The sequence below is a fragment of the Fukomys damarensis genome, unplaced genomic scaffold (assembly GCF_012274545.1).
Source record: "Fukomys damarensis isolate Sample0158 unplaced genomic scaffold, DMR_v1.0_HiC HiC_scaffold_16, whole genome shotgun sequence".
In the NCBI taxonomy this organism is placed as follows: domain Eukaryota; kingdom Metazoa; phylum Chordata; class Mammalia; order Rodentia; family Bathyergidae; genus Fukomys; species Fukomys damarensis.
The window spans coordinates 99,246,842-99,272,868 of NW_022900928.1; the positions used below are offsets into that span (position 1 = coordinate 99,246,842).

Sequence of the window (26,027 nt, forward strand, 5' to 3'; positions counted from 1 at the left end):
CTAAAGACATCTTCAGAAACTTGTAGGGAGTTAGGGGAAGGTTTTATTCTCTTTTCCAAAGAAAAAGTAATGAAGAACTGCTGGGACAGAGTGTGAGAAAGCAGATGGAAAAGCAGGCTTTCTACCTTTGAGATAGAGACAGCTATAGTCTGTCTGGCTAGAGTTTTCCTCTTTTGACATTTGGCACCAGTGGGAGAGGAGAAAGGGAGTAGGAGGCTTTTCTTTTATGAGTCAGAGGATGTCACTGTTGGGAAAGCACTCATTGGTCCAAGAAGCTTCAGGTAAAAGTACTGAGCCCATCCTCTAAGGGGCCTTTGAGACTAGGGTCGTGTCCAAAGAAACAGTTTCATCTCAGAAGTCCAATTCAAGTCTCTAAAAGATTGAGTTTGTGAGTACACATCACTTGCTGTTTTGTGTTTTCGTGGACTATTCTTACACACCTTTTACATTTGTGAGACATTATTAACTGTTTACATCTAAAGCACTAGTCTCACTCCATGGCAAAAATAAGATTGTCTGTTCAGATGATACTATTTCTTATAAATACCTTTTCAAAAACTTGCTGTATATATATTGTTTACAAAGTGTTCAAAGCATTATGATTGATGTTTTCGAAATAAAATTTTTTATTTCAAAAAAAGCAAAGAAAACTTCATGACATGTTTGAATTGGATGGTTGTGGTGATGAATGCTACTGAAGCTTTATTCTTTTAAGGGTGTTTTAGTCTTACTATGATGTATCTAAATACCTAATAGTAATACAGGTTTTAAAATGATAGTATTTCCTTTGATTTCCAGAACAGAGCAAAAATTGTTTAAATTAAGGCATTGAGAGCTGGTTCTAGTCCAGGTACCAGCATTCTCACAGTCATGCAAACTAGCACTCACCTAAGCAGAATAAAGGAGCACAGGGCAGAAGGGCACAGTGTATTCTGCTGTCTACCCTGGCTATCCGTGATCAGTGATTAAGACTTGTGACTACCTCAGAAATCTTGCCTTTCTGCTCTCATTGTTGCAGTGTGATGGAACAGATCTCACCCCAAAGATTCAGGAACTGAAGTTCCAGTGTATAGTATTTTTAAATATACCCAGGTAAGCTCTGTTCATGTTGTGCCTATGGTTTGTTGTGAACTCTGACTTGAGCTTATCTGCTTTCCAAACAGAAACATTTCAGCTGTAACCAATGAAAATCAGTTCTCTTTATGACTTGGTAGCGGTTTTCAGGTGTGAATATTTGTTCTCTTCCTTGGTTTATTGAGTGCTTGCTTTTGTAGGTAATTGTATACATATATATAGTTCATGGTCTGGACTCACCCAGCCTTAAGAAACCCATTTGCCTCTCTTTATAGAAACATTTTAATTTATTCTCAATTACTGCCCCTCTTCACCTCACTCCTCTGCCTCCAAGAATAATAGATATAGTTAAGTAAATGCCTGTTATCAGTTTCTCTGAAGCTGTTAGAAAACTGTCTTGCCCTTTGGATCTCATTGGCAGATGATTTGAAAAAATAGAATCAATTAGATCAGCACATTGTGGCCAGGATGTCAGCACTCTTTAGTACTATTATATTCTCCAAGATAAAGGAATGTTAAGATTAACTAGTCTCAAAATAAGCATGTTACTTTGGTGGCATAAAATCAGTATCTAGGCATTGAGGCCAAGCTATTGGAAGGAATGGATCTATAACCCTTGTTTCTTATCCAATAAACAATGTAGCCACAAAATATACAAATAAATTCTTCTTAAACTGAGTTCGATTGAAATGAGAGTCCTATGTAAGTTTATGTATAGGAAACATGTCATAGCCTCCCACGTATTCCTGGCATGGCTCAGTATAGTCAAAGTGTTATTCCAGAGCTATCTTCAGTGTAGTTTCAGTGGACAGCCTAGATTCACACAAAACATTGGCCTTCAGGGTTTTTACTTTTTGTCTTTCTGTTCCCCTTTTCTTTTTATTTTTCTTATTCCTCCTCCTTCCTTTTGTATTCTTTACCCTCTACTCTTATTTCCATTATATACCCTTCCTTTTATCATTTCATATCTTTTTCATCCTTTCTTCCTTTTTTTTCTTACCTATGAATACTTACCTCAGTTGTGTGTATGGTGGTAAATGTTGCCCATGTGGGTTGTCTCTCTTACAGTAGCATGAATGTGTCTTCCTTTCAGATAGAATTCTGGCACCACCTAAACATAATTTATACTATATCATAAAAGAGAGACATAAATGAGCTCAACAGTGAGAAATGTTGAAAAATAATGAATTAAGGGAAATTTGGGTACCGCAGGCTGTTTTTCCCATTTTCATACATTTTCACAGGTTGTTATTTTAGAAATGAAAAGTTCATTTTCTTTTCTCTTGAAAGGCATACACCAAGAGCAGAAAATAATTCTTGTATTTAATAAACACCAGGTCTAATTATGAATTCTTTTTCTTTAAATTTATCTTTAAACTGATACATTAAATCGTTACAACTGTACATAAGTATGGGATACTGTGTGAGGTTTTGACACAGATATGAATTTACTTAACTGTCAGTTGATCCCTAATGATAATCACGAGGAGAATGGGGTCCATTTTATTGTAGTTTTAACTTTGCCTTGCAGATATTGTGCTGGCACAATGCCATGGGGAAACCCAGGAGATCACCATGACTTTGAACCTCAGCGTCATGATGACGGCTACATTGAAGTCATCGGATTCACCATGGCCTCTCTGGTGAGACGTATTACTGTTTTACTGAAAACAAAATATGTATCTGAGTCACAATTAAGAGTTTACTCCACCAGAGTTTGGTATATGTTTTTCTCCTGCTCTATCAGTTTATAAATTTTATACAGATAGAGTTGCTCAGGAAAACATGAACAATGTCACTGTGAAAACTGATGTATTTGTTTGAACTTTAAAAAAAAATGAATAGCATTTGAAAAGTTCCCTGATTAATTTTCTACCAAAATAAAAAGTTTTCATGCTAATTTTTAAAAGTATGATGCCACAGATACCACAGCATTTCATACTTTTTTAGTTTACTGAGATCTTGAATGCAATAATTAGGTAAAAAATGAAATGGGTTACCTGCATTCAACTTCATTTTGCTTCCTTATGAAGGAGATGAGTATATCCATTATCATAAAATACCCATATATAGAAACACTATTGTAACCTTACTGAATATTTAGTTATCAGTGTTGGGAATACCATGTATTTTAATGTTATTTTGTTATATTAAAATAAATTTATAATATAAATATATTTTCAGGCAGATTTTAGCCATGCATTCCCACTTACTCTTAAATGAGGAGGGGACTAATTAAAAATTACACTTTTTATGTCATATAAATCAGGTTACAGTATTAGTAAAGCAAATCAATACAAGGCTTATTTGTAATCCTTGGTTAGCACTTGCTTTGTAGTATGCTTTATGTATTACAGCAAAAAAAATTTAATAAACCCAAATAGGTCTCATTTTACTCATCTGATCAGTTACCAATGACTCTTTCCCGGTCACCTCAAATTAGTAATGCTTAGTAGAATAACCTAAGATGACTGTGGCAGGTGTCTCCGTCATGTGAGTTGGTGGTATTCCTTGTTAAATTTACTAGAATCCCTAGGATGAGGTGGTTGTAAGGATGTGGAAAATGAAATTGACTTGGCTCAGGGCTGGAGCTCATATACTGCTCTTGCTCTCTGTGCTCATGGCAGGCAAGATAGCAAAGAGCCAACGGGATTAAGTTCAGAAATGACGTGTGGAAGGAAGGATTACTGAAGTGACAAAACCATGCTAGTGTATAATGAAAAAGCCCCAAGAGAGTCCTTGTGTGTTTTACTCATTCATTTATTCCAGCCAACATTGCTTGAGTGGTTACCATCCACCAAAGCTCTCTAGTTCTGACTCTGTGGCAGGAGGCTGCCGGGAACTGTCTCAGGGTTGATGGTCTGTTTTGTGGGACTGGAAGCCAAAGGGAAATCAGACACTCACCATTTGCTTGCTCTTAGAATCAAAATCAAAATCCTTATTTGGTTTATAAAGTCAATTTCTCTCTGGTTCTCTAGCCTTTTTTACTTGTACTTTTGCTTTCTTGCTCAAGTAGCTCACAATCAAACATAGCTTTGATTACCCTTTGCTACTTTTATACTCCAGTGCCATTGCACTTGCTTCCTGTTGTTCACCTTTTCATTTTCTCTGACTTCTTGGTCTGTCTATATCTGGGTCAAGTTCTTTGTCTAATCTCTTTTGGTTAGGATGGTCTTGTCAACAAGTGTATAATTAATGTCTGAACAGTGGAGAGGGGGCAGACAGGAACAGAAATCAAAAGAGACTTTAATGGAATAACTCCTACTCATAGTGTACTAGGTTTAGGGGAGACAGCAGTTCCTCATGTGTCGATGCAAAGATAAAAAAGTGGTCACTTACAACAGAAAGGCCACTACTCAGAAAGTGCCATTCAGTAGGAGTAATGTCTCTTGAGAGGAAACTCCTATCTTGTGCTAACAAGGCAGGAAAAGAGCATGAATGTAAATAGTCTCCTTACCCTCTGCTGCTGTCTGCCTCTGGAGAAGCCTTACCAGGAATCACCAATGCATTCCAAGCAAATCTACCCTGTAGGGAAGAAATGGGCTGAGGGAGGACTGGAGGGAGCACGGGGATGGCAAATGGTGGGCATCAATTGGGACACAGCAGCGAGTCTGAGGAATTCAGTGGGCACCAGAAAAATGAGACTTGACATTCTGGGAAAAAAAAAAATGGAGACTTACAACTTGTAAATTCTTTTTTCTTTTTTCTTTTTTTTTTTACTTTATTAGAATTTCCCATTTATTGAATATATATAGTTCAAACATTCTACTGATTTATGTACATTATTTTGTATAATCCATACATGCATCGTATGAGATGTTGTCTCCCCTTTGCAGAAGTAGAAAATGAGTCTCAGCGGTCACTCATCTCATACAAAGTTATTTTTAAAGAAAGCGCATCTCAGGGAGGCAGTCATGGGTGAATTTTTATACAGACATTTTGCCCATCCGTTGGAAACTGGATAAAGAAGATGTGGTTTTTCTACAACTTGTAAATTCTATGTGAACTCTTGGCCCTCTGTAGGAACCATGTCCTGTGTAGTTTTATGGAGGATAAATGTAGGTGAAAAGTAGGCTTGTTCCAGGTGATTCTGAGTTACTGGGTATGGATCAGACCATAGGCTGCACTGTAGAATTTATCTAGGATACTAAATTTACTTTATTTAGTATCACTAAGGGGTTAACACAATGTTTAAGTAAATAATGAGATTTTAATGTAAAATTAAACAAAATAGTATAACGAACCTCCAAGTATCATTACTCTACTATCAAAGTGATTCTCATAAAAATTCTTATATTTGTCCCTACCTGTGATATTTTTTCTCATTTCATTTTGGAGAAAATCCAAGACATTGTTATTTTACCCATAAATATTTTTGTGTTTTTAAAGGTATTTTCTTTAATATTTTCAAAATAATGAGTTGGTTCACTAGCATTCTTTGATGATGTCTGGTTTGTATTTATTTATTTATTTATTTGGTACAGGGGATCGAACTTGGGACTTTGTGCTTGCAAAGCAGGTGCTGGAACCACTGAGCTAAATCTCTGGCCCCATGACTGGTTTTTAAATGGCCTTCATTGGACACTTATGGAGGGTCTAGGTGTATGGCTCTTCCTCTTGAGTCTGGTTGGACAAATCAAGTTCAGTGGATGTAATGCTATGCAGCCTGTGGGCTGGGTCATAAAAAGGCCATGCAGTGTATGGGAAACTTGGGCAATAGTGATGGAATTTTGGAAATTCAAAGTAATACTCCCATGTATCTGCTTTCTTTTATTCAGTGTCAGTTATAAATATTTACTCAGTCCACAAATACTTGCTGAACCCATAAATGACATGCTTCTAGGTTAAAAGGTAGCCAAAAGAAAAGCCCTGTTCTCCAGGTGCTCCCAACCTATGGTTGTTGGGGCAGACATCAAGAAGTAAAGAAGCCCCCACAGGCTGAGTAGTAAATTTTAGAAGAAAGGCATGTGTGAGAATAGGAAGGAGAACTGAGAGCAGAAGAGTGCTTATGAAATGGGAGATCAGAAAAGTTTGCAGGAAGAAGCAGGAGTCTGGAGGAGTGAAGTGACCTAGTAGTCATTCCCATGAGAAAAACTGGGATTCAGTTGTGTCTGTTAGGAGACCTGCTAGTGGTGGCTCTGAGTGACCATTTGTGCAGGGAGTAAAGACATGTGGAAAAAGGGCAGAAGAAAATCCTTTAAAACTGTCAACGAGGAGGTTACAGGTGGTGGGGAGATGAGATCAGACTTGTCTTTAGCAAGCTTGCCTACATGTCTGTGTCAGAATCTCAGAAGGACGCTAGACAAATCAACATGGTGCAAGTGTCCAAGTGAAAAAATGAGAAGACTTAGAATCCCGAAAGGAAGGGACTAATGGATTCAAGCGAGATATTGGGATATAGTCACTCACTGTGAAGGGAAAGGAGGGGAGTCATAAACCAGTCTTGGGAGGCAATGGCTGGTTGCATTAAATGAGTTTAAAAATGTACAAGACAATAGTGCCAAAGAAATGAACTGTGTTTTGTGTATCTTAAACTTTATATATCTGTAAGCCATTTGAGGAAATGTAGAAATGGGCAATTTGAATACATGTTTAGAGCTCAGGAGGTGTATCTAGTTTGGGAACATGTTCTGAGAGGTCTGTTAAATTCTTCTCTGGCTTATGCTATCCTTAGTAGGAAAAAGAAAAATAATAGTGGGATTTGGTGAGTAAAATGGAATACCAAACTTATTAAATTATATTTTTATCTTTGCACAGTACAAATAATATAACACATGCACATAAAGTGGAATCAAATGTATATTAGAATTTCAAATTTTAATGACACCAGATTCCATGATAGAAAATTCTGTCTTGCAAAATCAGACTTCAGTGTAATTCAAGCTGTGTAATTTTGAATAGCTTATGGTCTTTAAATAATAGTAGTACATATTTCTTTATTTTCATATGCATCTAACCTTATTATCATATTATAGTGCAGCTTTGCATTTTTTAGAATGAATCTTATTTTTACTCCTTTAATTTTACATTTCTCAAAACATATGGTTCTGAGAACATAAATTAAATGAAAACTCAAGCATCTGCTTAAGATGATTATCTAAACAGAAGGATGTAGTTACTCGAGTGTGTGTGTTTTTCTGTATTAAAAAGAGCTGCCATATAATTTAAAAACATTAGTAGTACATCAAGCCTTCTAGAAACAAATTATTTTTCTTAGAAATTGGCATGTCTGAAGTAATTAAAGACTATACAATATTAAGTTCATGGAATAAGATAATAAAAATGTTTGTACATTGTTTATAATTTAAACAAAATGCAAAAAATGGAAAATCCATAGTGGCTCTTAGAGAGGGATTTTAAATAGAATTACTGGAATAGGAAAAAAGGCTATTTGCATCAGACACTTTATATTGTAATTGCAAACTTCAAAGCAGACGTCTTCATTATATCGGCTGAAATGCATTCCACCTAATTAAGATTATTCTTCACTGGGTGTGGGGTGCCCTGATTACCTTTTTGGATTTTATACAGGCCATAATCAGGCACTGTAATTTGTATTTATTTCTGCCTCAATTTTCTGCCATTATAGTTGTGAAGGTCCTTTCATGTTGAGTCTATTTCTAAGTAATTTAAAAATTTTCAAGAAAGTTCAAAGCATTATTCAGATTGAGGAAGTGGGAGCCTAATTTCCTATTCAGAATGAAATCCAAGGATTCAGAGTCTTGTAAACTTTAAAGAAAGCACATTCCTCCTTTTGTTAATTGAAAATAAAATGTGTAAATTCTTTTAAATTTATTAATTAGGAAAACAAAAGTTCTTCAATGAGAAAAAAATTACAGTATGTGGAGAAATTCTCAGGGTTGTTTTATGCTTATCACATAAGATTTTGTATTTTTTAGGAGAAATACCCGTTAAATGTTTATTTATTTTGATGATACATACATGTATAATAAATAAATAAAATGTCATTTGTAATCATATAGCTCATAACTACCTGCTTTATTTTATGCTTTAAACTATACATAAAGTCATATTAATAAGTAAAACTCATACTACAAATGGTTATCTAACCTTTCACTGCATCAGTATATTCCATTGATATAATAATCATTCCTTTATGAAACTTTTAGATTTCTGATATTTAGTGTTATAAATAGTCCCATACCTAGCATAATTGTTTTAAACCTCGGTACACATCTCAAATATTTTATCACAAATCCTCAGGAAAGAAATTACTGATTCAATGACATAAACATTTAAAACCTCTTAATAAAAATGATAGAACTGCTTTCTAGAAATTTTGTACTGTTTACTTGCCAAAAACAATGTACAAGAGCACCTGGAGGAGAAATGATTTAAATTGAATACCTGGAGGTGGTAAAACTGTGTTAATGGATAGATATAAATGCTATTTTCATATGACACTTGATGAAACAGAATGAGGGAAGAGAATAAGGCTCCATCCTGAGAAAGAAATAAGGATTTATGGATGTTTTGTAAAGTTATTAAAGCTGGAACAAATTGTTATGTTCTACTAAAACACAAAAAAGAGAGTAAGGACAAATTTATCTTTTTTTTTTTTTTTTTGACACCAGGGATCGAACTCGGGTCCTTGTGCTTACAAGGCAGGTGGCGGAGCCACTGAGCTAAATCCCCAGCCCAGGACAAATTTATCTTTATTGTTATCTTTTCTGTCTTTTTAAAAGAGAATCTTTGTGTTTTTTGCATTTTAATGGAGTTACAAGAATTATACTCTGGGTTCAAATCTTTTCATAGATTTACTTAATGTAGTCTGTTGTCTGGGTTTGAGCTTTCCTTGTATGTTTCTTTTGATGAATACACATTTTAATGAATTCCAGTTTTATGAAGTAGATTTGATTTGTGTTATGGATGCTTAAGAAATCTTGATTACTTAAAAAGATTGGGAAGGCATTCTATGTTTTCTTCTGGAGAATTTATAGTTTTAGCTTTTATTCATGATTGGGCTCCAATTAATTTTTGTGTTTGTGTAAGGGGGCTTTTCATTAACTTTTAAAAAATGCATGTACCCAAGTTTTTCCCAGCATCATTTGTTGAATAAATTTTCCCTGTCTATAGAGTTGCCCTGGAACTTTGCTCTGTGACTTCATGTGGATATTTTATGAACACTTTTCCCTTCCGTTAGTTCATCTTCATGCCAATACCATATTGTCCTAATTACTGTAGATTTATAGTAAATCTTCAATCTGGTCATATGAATCATTTCATGTTGTGGTGGGTACTAGAGTTCAACACAGGGCCTTTGGCCTTCACTCTGAACTATAGACCCATCCCTTTGTTATATTTTATTTTGAGAGATTGATTCTCACTGAATTACTAACTTGCTCAGGCTGGGATTTATACTTGTGATCCTCCTCCCTAAATCTCTCAGAATTCCAGGATTATAGGTTTGCACTACCATTCCTTGCTTATTTTTTTCTAAGAATATTTTGGTTATTGTAGGTCTTCTGCATTTGCATATAAATTTTTACAATATGCTTGCTAATATCTACCAAAAATAGCTGTTAGAATTTGAATTGGGTTTGCATTGAATTTTTAGGTAAATTTGGGGAGAAGTGGATGTTACCAACATTGAGTGTTTTATTCTAGGAATATGTTATATTTCTCCATTTATTTTGGTGTTAAATTTTGCTTGGAAATGTTTTGTAGATTCAGTATGGTTTTACAGTTTTTTATATATTTTGTTAAGTTCATTCCTAAATATCTTATCCTTTTTTTTTGTACTGGGGATCCAACTCAAGACCTTATGCTTGCCAGGCAGGCGCAGCACCACTGAGCTAAATCCCTGGCCCTCTTATGCTTTGTGATACTACATAGAAATAACTGATGTGTGTATATTTTCCTAAATTCACTTTTGTTCTGGTAGTGTTTCTGTAGAGGAAATGATTTTATCTTCTCAAAGAATTTGTGAAGACTGATATTATTTTTTTTATATTCCTAAAGCTTCCTAATGAACTATTTTTCTTTAAAGATTTATTTGAGGGTGGCTAGGGATTTAGCTCAGTGATGCTGCCACCTACCTCACACACGCAAGGTCCTGAGTTTGATCCCTGGTCCCCGCAAAAAAAAAGAAAAAAAAAAAGGTTTATTTAATGAAGGATAGAACATGACCCACATAAACTCCACAACTCAGTACTTTTGCTTTTTTTTTTGCTTGCATCGACATTAAGCTGTGGTTTTTATTTCTTTCTTTTTGAGACAGGGTTTCCTATTTAACCCAGGCTGGCCTTGACCTCACCATGTAGCCCAGGCTGGCCTCCAATTCAAGGTGTTCCTCCTGCCTCAATCTCCTGGGTGCGCAGATTGCAGATGTGTGCCACCACGCTGAGCAGGCTGTTTTTAACTGCTTAAGTTACCCAACACAATTGTTTTCATCAGAAAGGAAATTCTACCCTCTAAGGGCCACTGTAGGCCTGGTAATCATAATTAGAACCATTCCAAACCTCAAAGCTATTATTTCCAGTTTAGGATTTCAGAATGTCAGTGTTGAGTAGGTTTAAGCCAATCTGGTTTCTCCCTTGTTAACAAGTTAGTTGAGATATTTCAGAATTACAAACTACTAATGTATAGTCACACGAGTGGACTGTACTGATAACAGGACATTCAGTGGTTGGGTATACCTGCACACATCACCATGCAGCAAGGGCCCAAGTCTCCTGCCAGGACAGAAACAAGTGTCAGTTACATTTGTCCAAGTGGGTCACACTTAAATTTGAGTTCTAGGTTCTGCCACCTCCAGTGAAAGAGGAACCTACAGATGGCTCCTAGTGACTGGGCCAAAGACCAGCCCCTTCCAGAGACACACTGCAGCCAGCTCATGCTGCAGCCGCACCAGGATGTGGACAGAACAGGCGCAGTCCACAGCTGTGTCCTCACTTCACCTCGCCTGCATAGAGCCCTCGCAGCTGAGGATCCACAGAGCTTTTGCTACAACAACTGCGAAGAAAAGGAAATGGAGGAAAGGTGCACACCTCTGTGTGGTGCAGGGTGTGGACTCACACTCATGGCTCAGACTTGCTGTCTCTGCCTGACTTAACTGACATATTCATGAAGAGCCCTTGTCCTGGGCAGGACAGTAAATCAGAAGGGATCAAGCCCAAGAGCTAAAATAAGACCAGTCTCGAGGTAAATGACAAAGCTTCTGGTTGTGTTCTTCCTTTTGATGTCTGATCATATGATATGTTTAAGTGTAACAGCTGAGGAAGAAAACAGCCCTGCATTTGGACTCTGACTTTTGCAATGATATTCCAGAATCTCTAAAAAGATAAAGACACTGCTTACAAAAATAAAGGTATACTCCGCCCACACAGCAGGCTGTCCTCATGGCTGCCCTTGTTAACCAGCGTTATCAGACGCGCCCAAATCCTTAGTTGGTGGTCATATTGGTTTGGTTTTGAGAGATACAGTCTCACTACATGGCCCAGGCTGGCCTCAAAATCATGGTGATCCTTCTGCCTTGGCCTTGGCCTCCTGAGTGCTGGGATTATAGGTATGCGCCACCATCCCTGCCTCTGAATGCTCACTATGTAGAGCTGGCAAGTGTGTTGGAATCAGAACTCACAAAAATAAGTAGCTGATAATTGCAGCTATAAATCTTTCAAGAGCCAACACCAGGCACCCAGATTTGGCATTCTAGGTTCACGTCTGTTCCAAGAAAATTCAGCACCTGGATAAAATACTGTAACAATAAGGGCCAGAAATAAGGCTTTTCTTTAGCAAAGTTTTTTCTAAATTGTTACTTCCCATTTTGAAAAAGAAATGAGGATTCCATACAGTATGCACTAGAGGAAAAATGGGATAAGAGGCCTGCAGTGCTGATTGTCATTGGCACTGCGCTCTGAATACAACCTCACCGTGTCACATGTGGTCTCTGCCTATGTTTGTAAGAGTGCTCTTCTTAGACAAACTTCACACCTGTCACTTCCTCTCCTCAGTCCGTTCTTTTGGCTAACTACCAGCATGGCATGAAGTCATAAACAGCTGCTAAAGTCATGAAAATATCAGTAATAGTAGAATAATAGAACATGGAACTAAGCACTCATTTCAAATCAGTTGCTTCTTCCAGGAAGGACTATGATAGCTCTTCTAGTGTCCCTGAGAACAGGGCGAAATCATTTGGCTGAAATATTGTGCTTTTTCCTTCAAATTTTAGGTTCAATGTTACACATGCCTTCTGCAGATAAGGGCTTAATGCATAAGTTCTTGTCTTGTCGAAACCAACTATTTTGTAACAGTGAAAAGGATATCAGAGGAACTGTGTAAATAAGCTGGTTTTAAAGCATGTTTGAAATCCATGTACCCAGGTCAAAGGAGTTGAATTCGTTGGCCGAAAATGGCCAAATCACTAGCTAGCCCTGCTTCTCAGTAAGATCTTAGGTGCTGAGCACACACAGGCACACACACTCGCACACACGCACATGCGCACTCACCAAAGGCATAAAGGCCGCAAGCTAACAATTACCACATATTCACTGCGTCCCACTATTCCGTTGAACCACACAGTACTTCCGTTATACAGCGCATAGCGATCTGTGCTCTCCATGGCGTAGCTCTTGGGGCAGCACGACACTGTCTGGTTGAAGTTGGAGCTGGCCACAGACATCTGTAAACAGTAGTTGTTGGTGAGCGGCCGCGATCCCACATTCTGCCTCTGCCGCATCTCGGCGGGTGTCATAACCGGAGATCACGGCGTTCAGATGGTGTCTCGGTCCACGGGCATGCCCGAAGCGATGTACACGAAGAGATCCGCGGCCAGCGCCTTGATGTCTTGCAGGATCTTCGGCGCCGACTCCAGGTTGTGCCACTTGTCCAGCTCGGGGTTGTAGTCGTCGCATCCTTGAAGCTGGGGCTGAAGATGCCGTGGCCACCGGTGCTGTAGAGCTTGCGGTGGGACCATTGGGCCGCACGCGTGCTCAAGTGTTCCGGCTGGGGCTCGGCTCAGGCTTGACCTGCCGCTTGAGGTAGGCGGGCTTCCTCTGCAACAGCTGCAGCAGTGTGAACAGCTCCTCGAAGTACCTCTTGCACTCCTTCGCGGTCTGCTGCACCCACTTGAGCACTGCCTCGAGGCCACCGTGGTCTCCAGGGCCAACAGCCAGTCCCGGATGAGGGGGAGGGCAGTGTGTAGAACTCCTCAGCCTGAATGACCTTGTGGAAGTTCCCGCGGATCATGTCGGTGGCCTTCAGGACCAGCTGGCTCAGGGAGTACACGTGGGCCAGGCTATGGATGGCCACTCAGTCGGACAGGTGCAGTTTCTTCTTGAGAAACTCGCCGCAGAACACTTACACGGATTAACAGGACCCTGTCGGCCAGCTCCAGCATCTCGTGCATGGTGCCCTGCTGACGCGGATTAGCCTGGTGTATGTGTACTGGATCACCGCCTCCACCGTGTCGGGTTCGGCGTCTCCATGCGGCCCAAGCGTGACTCCGAGAACTGGAGGGAGGGCAGCGGTGTAAAGCCCTTGGTGGTGGCTGCCAGCACCGGGCGGGGGGTGAGGAATTTGTGGCCTCCCTTGCGACCAAAGCACAGCGTGATGTCTCAGAAGAGGCCCTGGCGCCCTGGCGCCGCTGCTCGTTCTGGTGCCATGACACCACGACAGCTTGGAGCGGTGCGACCTGTGCTCGAAGTCCTCTACCTCGGGCCAGGTTACCGCCGCTGCCTCGGACCTAAGCGGCCCTCTCCGTGCTCTGCCCCTCCAGCACCTGCAGGGACGCGGCTGCAGCCACCGCTACCGCCACCCAATATTTTTGCTTTAAATTGTCTTTTATTTATTTTTTTTGTTTTGTTTTGTTTTTTTTTGGTACTGGGGATCGAACTCAGGTCCTGTGCTTGTAAGGCAGGCAGCGGAACCACTAAGCTAAATCCCCAGCCCCTAAATTGTCTTTTAAAGAATTTAAAAGATTAAAAAAAAAAAAAAAAAGGATACTCCTTTGTTAGGCATGTTCACCATTTCCAGAATTCTTCATTTTTTTTTCCTGTTAATCCAAGTTTCCATGTTGTATCATTTTGCTTAAGTGTGATAGATTTCCTCTAGCATTTCCTTTTTTTTTTTTCCCCAGGACTGGGAATCAAACTCAGAACCTTGTGCTTGCCTGGCAGACATGGTGCCACTGAGCTCAATCCCCAGTCCTTCTTCTAGCATTTCTTATAATGAAAGTTTGCTGGCAACAAATAGTTGCAAATCTTGTTTTTCTCAAAATATCTTTATTTGACCTTTGTTTTTTGAAATTTATTTGCATGGCTATAGAATTCTAAACTGATGAGTTTGCCAGTCAGATTGAAAAAGCCAGCTCACATGTACCATTCTCAAAATATCTTTATTTGACCTTTGTTTTTTGAAATTTATTTGCATGGCTATAGAATTCTAAACTGATGAGTTTGCCAGTCAGATTGATTCAGCATTTAATATTATTTTATGTTTTTCTAACCTCCAGATTCTAGGATCAAAAGCCAGCTATCACATGTACCATTCTCAAAATATCTTTATTTGACCTTTGTTTTTTGAAATTTATTTGCATGGCTATAGAATTCTAAACTGATGAGTTTGCCAGTCAGATTGATTCAGCATTTAATATTATTTTATGTTTTTCTAACCTCCAGATTCTAGGATCAAAAGCCAGCTATCACATGTACCATTATTTTCCTGGATAGAATGTGTCTTTTTTTTTCCCCTCTGTTTTTGAAAATTTCTCTTTATCTTTAATTTTTAAAAAATTCTTTGTAGTTGTAGTACTTACTTGCTGTTGCTGCTGCTACAGGCAAATCAACACAAACCGGGGATTAATAAATTTACCAAAAATTTATTATTTTATATTTAGGGAGTTCAGAAGTCTAGAACAGGGTGTTAGTGCTGTGCTACTTCTGGACATTGTATGGGAAAATCCACGTCCTGGTCTTTTTCAGCTTTCGGGGATTGGCTTCTTTCTTTGGTGTGTGTCCTGTATCATTCTGAACTCTGGTTCTCACATTGTTTTCTCTCCCTTGCTGTGCTCATTCTTTCCCTCTTAGGTACATTGTGGGCCTGCTTGGATAGCTCAAGATCATTTTGCTAACTCCACAACCTTACTTTAATCAAACCAGAAATGGCCCCTTGACCTTTGAGGCCTTCTAGCACCTCATAATTTGAACCTGAGCATCCTTCTGGAATTGTGTTGGTGACCATTGTTTTCTCCACCATTGCAGCTTTCTTTATATTTGTCATATTTTTAACTCATTGATCTTGTTCCCAAAGGTTCGTTTTTTAAGAAGTTTGAGATATTTCTCTCCATGTATTTTCTGCTCTGTTCTCCTTTTCTTTTCCTCCTTTGATTTAGTTAAATGATTTTAGATTGCTTATTATTGTCTCATAGACCACTGGATAAAATAAAGAATTTCTGGCTCTGTTTTTAAGATCAGTAGTTTCTATTGATCTGTTTCCATCTTCAATGACCTTTTCTTTACAGTGTCCAATTTATTCTTAACTCCATCTTATGATAATTTCATTTCCCCCCGCATTTTGGTTTACATTTTTCTTTGCATGTCTGTTCCTACTGATTATATGCTGCGTGGGTGATTCATTGAGAGCAGTGAAAATATTCTACTGTTACCTAGCATGTATTATTTTAGCAGCACATTTTTTCAGTTCTCTGCTTCTTGCTTTCAAAACCCTATATGGGCAAATATTAATAGTGAAGTTTTAAAAAATTATCAATAGGATACATTTATTCACAGATTTGTATACATGTATTTTGTTTCCTTGTTTCAGGATATATTTTTGATTCTGTCACTTTTCTAAATTTTTCAAGATATTGTAGATTGGGGAGGAATGGTTGTTTAACTAGCATTTAAAAGGTGGGGATTCATTTTTTTCCCCAAATAGAACCAGGCTAACAGGCTCACTTATGTCTGTGCTACTGAGCAAACTTCTTTTATGGCTCTTTGTCTTTTGTTGTCTGTCATTAACTCTTGTTAGTAATGACTAAAATCATCCTTCATTGAACAAATGTGAAATAGATACATGTATACAACTAATCCCAATGAGAAGAGGCCACCTTTTTAAAGTTCCTCCCACCTTACTTTAATGTCATTGCTGGGACTCGGTCTTTAATACATGAAATTTTGGGTGACATCAGGCTCTGAACTATAGTAGATGGGAAGAAATACTTGCTCCCTCCTCTTTTTCATTTTGCTATTTTTTTCTGCATATTTTAAATTTTGTTATTAGAAGAATAAAAAATAGTATGGAAGCAATATATGTATTTGTATATCAGATTCTCAAATTGTATAGACCTGGGACCACAGTGAAAACACCAATGAGCTAGCTTGCATAAGAATATCTAGGGATAACAGTGGACTCTTACTGTGTGCCAGGCAATGTTCTGGTTGCTTTGTGTATATTGACTTATTGAATTCTCACAATGGCGCTATGGGATAGCTGCTATAATTATTTCATTTTTTAGATGCAGAAATGGAAATGTAGCTCTATTTTTATCTTTTACTCTGTTTTCATGGCATGGTAGAGAATAGTGACTTTATTTTTCTCTGTACAGTGGGAAATAGTCCCAATATCATTGGTTGTATTACCTATTATTTCCTCAGTAATTTACAACGCCACATCTACATCATCTGTGCCCTCACATATGAGTCTATTGTGTTCTCTCTCTTCATTTCCACTGGCCTTCTCTTTTAATGTGTAAGTACCTCTGCTTTAATTAACCTTCAAAATGTTTTAAATTTTAGAATCTAACCGTAGATAGTCTACTATCTATGTTCTCTTTCTTCTTTCAAACTGTCTTCAATTATTGTGGAACTCTGTTCTTCAAAATTAATTATAGAATTAGTTTTACAGTGCATTAGTCAAGGAGGGGTTCTCCCAAGAAACAGAACCAATAGCTGTGTGTAAGGAGAGAGGGAGAGGGTGAGGGAGCGGGAGGGGAGGTAGAAGGATAGAGAGAGAAGCCACAGAGTTCCTGGGAAGAGCTGACCTTTCAGCTTAAAGCTATAGACAGTCTGCTGTAGGATTCCTCCTTTCAGAGAGGTTAGTCTTTTTTCTATTAAAATCTTTAGCTGCTTAGGTGAGTCCACCCACATTGTGGAGGGTGGTCTGTTTTACTCGAAGTCCACCGATTTAAATGTTAATCTGTTTTTCAAAAGTACCCTCATGAAAATATGGAGAATAATGTTTGACCAAATGCCTGGTTGCTGTGGCCAACCCAAGTTGACATATAAAATTAACTACCACAAGATTCTCTTAAATAGTGTTTACATTTGGTTTAAATTATATTGCATTTAAATATAGATCTGGGAAAACTAAAATCAGTAGAGCATTGAATTATCCTACCTATGAATATGGTATGAATTTTCACTTATTTAAGACTACTCTTATGCTCTTCAATAAAGTTTTAAAGTTTTCTGAGTAAAAATCTCAGGTATTATTTTTTATTTTATGAAAAATAAAACAATTTCATAATAAAATAATAAGAGACTAACAATAGTTAATATACCTGTGTATCATTGTCTTCAAAATAGTTATTCAATGTACAAGACTGTTAATAATATAAATACTATAAGTGGTGTCATTCAACTTTCTTGTTGCTGGATAAAATACCTGAGAGACACAGCTTGAAAGAGCAGATGTTTATTTGGTTCATGGTTTCAGAGGATTCAGTGCATGGTTGAGGCACTCTAAAGCAGAAATACCTTGGTAGAAGGGCATGGCAGAACAAAGTGCCTTAGTTCATGGTGGTCTGGAAGCTGGAGCAGGGGAACAGCATCAGAGAAGGAAGGGGCAGGGACCAGATGCAGAGCTCAACATCCAGCCTTCACGACCCACACAGCCCTGTCCAAAAGTATGCTTTACTAATCACTGAGGTGACTCCCAAGCCAATCAAATTGACAGTTGAGCTTAACTCTCATGAATTTTATTCTATTTCTATTTAGATATCCCTGGAATGGTGTAAGTCTATTAACTGAATAGGCTACCTGCATCTTTCTTATGAGTTTTAATATTTTGCTAGTGAGATTTCCTGGAATTTCCATAATTTGCAAGTAGTGGAAATATTAGCAAGTTTGCAATGTTTTTCTTCTTACCCTCTTTTTTTTTTTTTTTTTTTTTTTTTTTTTCCGGTACCAGGGATTGAATTTGGGACCTTGCTCTTATGAGTTAGCCAGTGGCAACACTGAGCTAAATCCCTGGCCCTCTTCTTAGCCTTTTAAAATCTAATTTATTTTCTTTATTTAGTTTTTTATTCAGAACTATGATATTGTGTCTATAATTTGTGTTGCTAATGGATAACTTTGTTTCTTGAAAGTTATGTTTCCAAATTTCCTTTATAATGAATAATGTTTTCATCAGATATGTTGGCAGATGATTCTTTTTAGTTTAAGAAAATACTTTATATTCCTAGCTTTCTAAGAATGTTATATCATCAAGCTTAATCATTAAGCTTAATTTTTTTGCATCTCTTGAAATGATAATGTGGTTTTTCTCATTTAATCCCTTAGTATGGTACAATTAAAATGATGTATTATTTTCTGGTGTTGAACTATATCTAATCCTTAGCCATAATAGGTAATAATTTAGTTTCTATGAAATAGATCACTGGAAGAAATTAGCTTTTTTTAAAAGGTGTTTGCATATAGGATTGTAAATGTAATTTAGGCTAAAATTTTCTGCTTACATCTGGTTTTATTAGCTTAGTAATGAAGCTCAGCAGCATCATATTTTCTTTAAAAAAAAGATATGCTTACATTAATTAGACAATATCTTTCTTTGGTATATCCATGGCTATGGGGATTGTGAACTGAGGGCTAAATTTTGAGAAATCTTTCAGTTTTTAAATTTTACTTTTTTTTATATTATAACAGATGTTGGAAGCTTATTTTTTTCAGGCATTTCTCTTTTTATCTAGGTCTTCCAATTTATTATCTTCACAAAATTCTTTTATGATTTTCATAACTCTGTATGACATCTTTAGATATAATAAAAATAATCACAAGTGTGTCAGATATAATGAAATTAGCTAATATAATTTACATTATATTTTTTATCTAATGAAATAAAATTACAGCCTTACTTATAATAAAATTTTAAATAAATTTTTTGGTGTTGTTTAGTCTTATATGAATTTTATTCTGTTAGTCTTCAAAAAGCAGGCAGATGTTAGTGTTGTTGAGCTCCTCTCTCTACTGTGCATCGCTTTTGCCTTGGGCATTCTGGTCCAGGAACCAGACTGAGGGAGGGGATGGCAGTAGGGGGTTAAGGAGAGGGGAAGATTTGCTCTTATTTCTCAACCAAGGTTGCACATCCTTACCATCTGATAGCAAGTGGAGCAAGAAGGATAAAGTTTGAGGGGAGACGGAGAAGAACATTCCAAGGAGGAGTATGTAATGGAACAACAGATTCTCAAGGCATAAGAATGTTATGGTGCCAGTGCTCACAGTGACAATAGATGCACTTAGTTCAGAGACTGTCATCACAACCTTTCTCTGAGGTCATATTATTTGATAGGCAGTATCTGAAGTTTCCACAAGAGTAACACCTGTAAGGTTCAATAGATAATTGAATATCTGTTCTTAATAAATCAAGGTATTATTACTGGTAAACAGTTTCTTTCTAGAAAATTATGAGGGTGATGTGGCTCTTAGGGCCTGTACCTTAAAGGATATTAAGCCTAGATTGATTAAGAGATGAAAAATAAATATTGCTAATAAGTATTTTAAAAATTATACTCTAGGGCCGGGGATTTAGCTCAGTGGTTCGGTGGCCTGCCTTACAAGCGCAAGGACCCGAGTTCAATCCCTGGTACCAAAAAAAAAAAAAAAAAAAAAAATTATACTCTAAATTTGTCCCCAAAGTGATTATGTGTAGCCGTTCAGACTGCCCTAAAGGTCTTTACTCTGAATGGCTAATTGCAATAGTTCCTCTTGTGCTTGTGAAGTGATCTTGGATTGAGCATACTACACCATGAGTCTACCACTGATAGCTATATAGTGTAGCCCCATCTGTAGAACATGTGAATACCCCTAATTTGAAAGTCTGAAGTTTGAAATGCTTCCAAATCCAAAACATTTTGAGCATCAAAATTCTACACTTGACCTCATTTATATGTCACAGTCAAAACACAGGTGCATTAAAAATGTCATCTAAAATGACCTGCAGGCTATGTTTACAAGGTGTACAAATGAATTTCATTATAGGCTTAAGTCCCATTTCCAAGATATCTAATTACACATGTGGAAATATTCTAGTGTGATTTTTTTATGTCTCAAACATTTCTAGGCTCAAGCATTTTAGATAAGAGATATTCAACCAGTATATGCTATTGTTTTGCTTTTGAGGGTGAGAAGATGGCTTATACATACATATTCTTGAGTATTGTGCATATCTCCTGATACTAAGGAGTTGTAAAACATTTAAGCAATGCCCAGTCCTGTTAAACCCCAAAGTAGTAAGTTCTTAACTGGCAGGTTTTACATTTTATCTGTCTTTAGACCTAGTCAAGACAGGGAGAAGTGAATAGAATGGTGTTCCCTCTAATGGATGACGCATACAGTTTTTCTCCTTGTAAATACTGAATTTGAAAGTAATTGAAGGCAAGGGAGTTCTATTGGAAAAGTTTTAGAGGTGATAGTGGTTCAAATCCATAGAGTAACCAAAAAGAATTATTTAGTGCTGTTATCTGAATAGTAGAGAATAAGATACAGAATCAAAAAGAATTTTAGAAATTGTTCATTGCGTTTGCTTTCCTTTCTGGGTTTCCTACTAACTGAAAAATAAAAATGTGCAAAGTGCACAACAAAGTATAACATCAAAAAGAGGATCAATATACTCTTCATGTTTCAATTATTATATTTTCCTTGTCTTCTTTTTGTCCCTGTTTCCCTTTTCTATTTATATTTATAATTAATTTCCCATTTTGCAAATGAATGCAAAAATAGTTCAAAACATCCGATAAAGCCAAAGATCTGTCTGCCAATTAAATGGAAATTGAATTCACAAATCTGAATTAACAAGGTTGTTTTTCCTCCATTCCTAAAGAAAAACATGGCAACAAGCTGATAATGTTTTCCCTTATAAGAGTAAATAGTGTAAGTTTTGCGCTAGTTAGTATTTAGCTATTCTTAAAATTGTACTTCATTATGAATTGATTGAAAAATGACATTCCAGTGTCTTCTATAGGAAAATATACGCATAAACTAATATTATAGAAGTGCTACTCATTTGTCTGTACCTAATAAAATATGTATTCACCAAAGTATGTGTACCAGAAAGTTTATATGATAAATAGTTCCAAACCAGAAGCAATGATATCAACCTACTGATGAAGAATGCATAAATATAATTTGCTATGTATCAGTAAAACATCAAGATGAGCAAAAGCTGTCAGATGCAAGAATACTTCTGCACATATAATTTCCTTAAATGAAGTTCAGGTTAAGGTAAAATTAATCTGTGGTGATAGAAATCAATAGTGGTTAACCTTTAGTTGGTACCAGGACTATAATACATTGCAAGGGGACAGTGCAAACCTCTTGGTTGTTATATACTTTTTAAAGCTTGATCAGTGCAAAGGTTCACACACATGTATAAATATGTTCATTCAGGTGAGTGATAAAATGTGTGTCCTCTGTGTGTGTGTGTGTGTGTGTGTGTGTGTAGTGTATGGCTTTCATTTATCCATGAAAAGATAAATGATATTTAGTGAATTATTTTGCAAAGTTGGAGAATATATAAATTTGTTGTTCTTAGAAACAGACTTAATATTTACTTGAATCTCCGTTCTGTGACTCCCACAGAGAACTGAACCTTTACAATGTTTGATTTTAATTCTTTAATCTATTTCACCTTCTAGAGTGATTTTAACTGAGTAGTTAATATTAGTTTTTATTTAATTTAGTTTGTACAGGTCAGAAATAGCTTGACATTTTAGGTGAAAAGTATAAGTATGCTTAAGCTTGAAAATTCATCAAGGATGAGCTGCTTACTAAAAATTAGATAAGTGGAGTTTAGAAATTGGTGAACCATGTTCATTATATTTTTTGTAGCCTCTTGTGGTACTGCATTTATTTAGTGGGAATAGATAACCCAAAGGGAAATTTTCGTGTTAAATTAGCACAATTAAATTTAGATTTAAAATGCATAGATGTCTGTCTGTGGAGATTCATGATAAAGCTTATCAAAATTGTTGAATGTTTAGTTTATTTGTAGTAAAATTTACCCAGATTTCTCTTTATACTAATGGCTAATGAATTTGGCTATACATATCAAAGGCCCTTTGACTATGTACAGCGGACTTGGCTTCTAGCATTCTTAAGTAGCAATGACTAGCTCATGGCTCCCCTTCGTCTTGTTTTAACAGGCTGCCCTGCAGGTTGGGGGCCATGGAGAAAGGCTACACCAGTGTCGGGAAGTCATGCTTTTGACTTACAAGTCCATCCCCATGCAAGTGGATGGGGAGCCATGTAGGTTGGCCCCAGCTATGATTCGGATCTCCTTGAGGAATCAGGCCAACATGGTACAGAAGAGCAAGAGGAGAACATCCATGCCTTTACTCAATGAGTGAGTCTGCTCCTTGCCTACCTGGGGTGACACAAGACCTCGCAGAGCAGATTGCAGAGCATGCGCATGGTCTGGGGACTTCACTGTGTGGGGAAGGGAGGAAGAGTCCAGGGAACTCCGTAGTTTCTTGGTCTCTGTCATGCTAACGTGGATCTTTTCCTCATGTTTACTATACAGTCACTTGACCCTTCTTTCAGAAATTATTACTATTACTTGAGATGAATGATTCTTCACTGACCATTTGGTCTTTGTATACTCTGATTTGCAAAATATCATTATAGGAGTGATTATAGGATCAGATGATGTATGCACAGAATGTGTCCTGTTTTGTTTCAGTTTGGGGAGGCATGTAGTTAGCCTGCTCTCTATTCAGGTCCCTTGGAAAGCATTGGTTGCTCAGGTAGTAGGAGCCTGGCCCAGCTGGTCCATTAGCAAATAGCCCTTCCTGTTGTTTGTATTTTGAGGTCCTTTGTGCTCAGTTTTGCCTTTCTGGGCAATGTCCTTTTGTCCATTTCTAATCTGATCAGGTGTTTCTAAGTACCTGGTTTCCCTCTAGAATTCTCCCTGATATGGTGTTTTGTTAAACTGATTTTAGGTAAGGCAGTAAGGACTAGGTAAATTATAATTCCCATTCATTTTACAGTGAATCTGGTACTATAATGGGTGATTGAGTTGTTTGGGTTGGAAACAGGGATGGGCAAAGGAGAGGCTTTAGGTTGTCCTTTTGGAGTGACTTCTATATATCTTGCCCATATGCATAAGGCCATTTCAGAGCTTGGCCTTGGGTCATTCTCTGTCACGGTGAGGGACCCTAAAAGATGTGGCCCAGGATGCATGGTTACCTATTGATACTGAATGGCTGGCTTCTTTTTGGTGCCTGTAAAGCAGGGGCATGCTTTGCCACATGTTAATGGACTCAATCTCCAGAAATTCCTAGAATAACCAGTGACATAGGTGCCCTTGCTCCGTCACCTCCTTTGGCAATGGCAGATGTTAAGGAACAGCACCAGACAGTGCTCACCACGTGTTTCAGTTTTTGGCATCTGCTTCTGAAGCTTAGGCTGGGGCGAGAGATCATCCTTTCCCTTCTCTTCCTGGAATGTTGCCCATGTTTTCCAGAGCTGCTGTTTAATTATATTTCTTGCTTTATGTTTTGTAGCCAGTGAAACTCCTGGGTTGTTTCTGATGCTTTCTATCATTTTTGCCTTGACATTTTTAGGCAGAATATGTAATTGTTCAGTTTATATATTTTAGAAAGTATCATGGCAGCAGTTGGCCATGGCTCAGCAGTTTTCCCCTAGGAATGTCACAGTTGAGCCACAAATGCTTCGTTCATTTGTAGGTAGTCTGCTAAGAAGCTATGACAAGGCTAGAAGATGTAAAATCTATAAACAAACAACTTATGGTCTCATAGGTACTGCCTTTATAGGTAACAACTGTCTCAGACATGGAATTGTTTTTTGAAGAACTCTAACTCTTGTGTTAAGACAGAATTCGTATTTGCTCAATAACCATATTGTTTAGAATTCATTTGGGTTTTTGTCACCTATAAAGATAAATAGACATTAGCCAAGTGTGAGGTGTGTACCTGTGATCCCAGCAATATGGGCACCTGAGGCAGGAGGATCGCAAGTGTAAGAGCAGCCTGGATGACATAAGAAGTCCCTGACAAAAGTTAAGAGAGAGCTGAGGATACCGTGGATATGATGGCCCTGGATCCCATCCCCAGTAGCCCCCCGCAAATGCACATAGATTTTTTTGTTGTTGTTCTTCTGGCCCACATAACATATGAGGATATTATACTTAACTGTGCAGATGTTCAAGTAGCAGCCTCAACTCCAAAAAATCAGGTGTTTCCTACCAGGGGGCAGTGGTGTCTCCATCAGAGCAACCACAGACCATGAGAAAGACCAATATGAAATGAAGATAATAGCATTTCATTAAGAAATATATCTATATCTATATATATATATATATATATATATGAAATTTAAAATTTATTTTATAACTATATATAAAAAGTATTATTCAACACTATATCTTAAGGAAATCAATACAAATAGCTCATTTTCAAAAGAAAGCGAAAACCTAGTTACCATATAATACTTGCTCACTAAACTTTGATTTCTCTCACCTTAATCTTCTCCATCCTCTGCAATTATATTGTTTTCTTTTCATTAGAAATCCTGGCCTTGGAAACTATCTTCTTCCGCTGGATTTTCAAGGAGAGTTTCAAGTTTAAGATCGGCCTTGCTTGTCAGGCCTGCTCTTCTACCTCTTGGGTACTCTGAGCTTTTCTCCCCCTTGGCCATGATTCTGTAAGACTTACTGTTCCCTCTGAGGAAGAAAGACATTTCATTACTTTATTTTATGCCCTCTTTTCTTCTTGCTTACCTATTTTTATCTCTTACTTTCTTCCCACTACCCCTTTTTACTCTTCCTCCTTTTTTCCTGTTTTGCTAAGACCATTTTTTTTTTTCATTTGCCTGTTTTCATTCGTTCTTAACAGAGGAAAAGGGAACTGGTTTAAAATATTTTTATAATTTTATCTAAAAGAACTTTGTGTGTGTGCATAGTCCCAGTAAAGGCTACTGAACTCATGTTCAGGGAACGGTCTTCTTTGGTACAGTGTGTTACCTGGGAACCCTGACATTTCTGTGCTGTGGCTCTCTAAATGACTCTTCCACATGGACAGTGGGGTTCCTCGTATATTTGTCCTGTCTCTGGAAGGTGCATCTCTGATCTGCGACTTTAGCCCAGGATTTTTTCTAATATTGAAGACTAATACTTGAATATTAGAGTTGGCATCATTCTTTACTGTCTCCTAGCAACCTCAACTATGTCAAGCACTGGAGTCATTAGCTCTGTTGCTGCTGCTGTGTTTCCTCTTCATCCACATAAGCCTGGGTCACTCAGTTTGGTGAATAGGCCTACCACCACTCATTTACCATGGCCCCAGGCCCTGGAGGCACTGTCACCCCTACCTTTGCATATCCAGCAGACTAGCTTTTACTTTTGAAAGAAAAATCTATCTTCCATTTACCTCCCAGATCTTTAACTCTTGTATCATCTGTCCTCTTGGCTAGTAAAACACCCTTCGTTCAAAGGCCTCATGAGTTCCCTCATGGTTAAATAGGCATGGTTAAAATAGTCTCATAATTCATTTCTCTGCCCATCCCTCATTCCTGTCCTTTGCACAATCTATATTTTCCAGTAAACCAAGGAGAATAGTCTTTCTAAAAGTGGAAATGTTATATTCCTTAGCTTCACAGACTTTTTGATCTCTGTTTCCTTTGTCCTCCTCTCCCCATGTCCCAGAGTGATTTTTGTTCCTAGAGCAGTTAGCCTGTCCCCTACAGAAGAATGCTCCTCTTGAA

The 26,027-nt window shown here is 37.6% G+C and overlaps 1 protein-coding gene across 12 annotated transcripts in view; it reads left to right on the forward strand.

Annotated features, from left to right (window-relative positions):
* Positions 1-26,027, forward strand: part of Dgki (diacylglycerol kinase iota) — a 441,978-nt gene that overhangs the window by 278,813 nt on the left and 137,138 nt on the right. For all 12 annotated transcript variants that reach the window (XM_019208591.2, XM_033764527.1, XM_033764526.1 and 9 more), the window contains 3 exons: positions 1,019-1,092; positions 2,606-2,717; positions 22,451-22,650. In XM_019208591.2, coding sequence (XP_019064136.1) covers positions 1,019-1,092; positions 2,606-2,717; positions 22,451-22,650 — 386 coding nt within the window. The remainder of the gene's footprint in view (positions 1-1,018; positions 1,093-2,605; positions 2,718-22,450; positions 22,651-26,027) is intronic.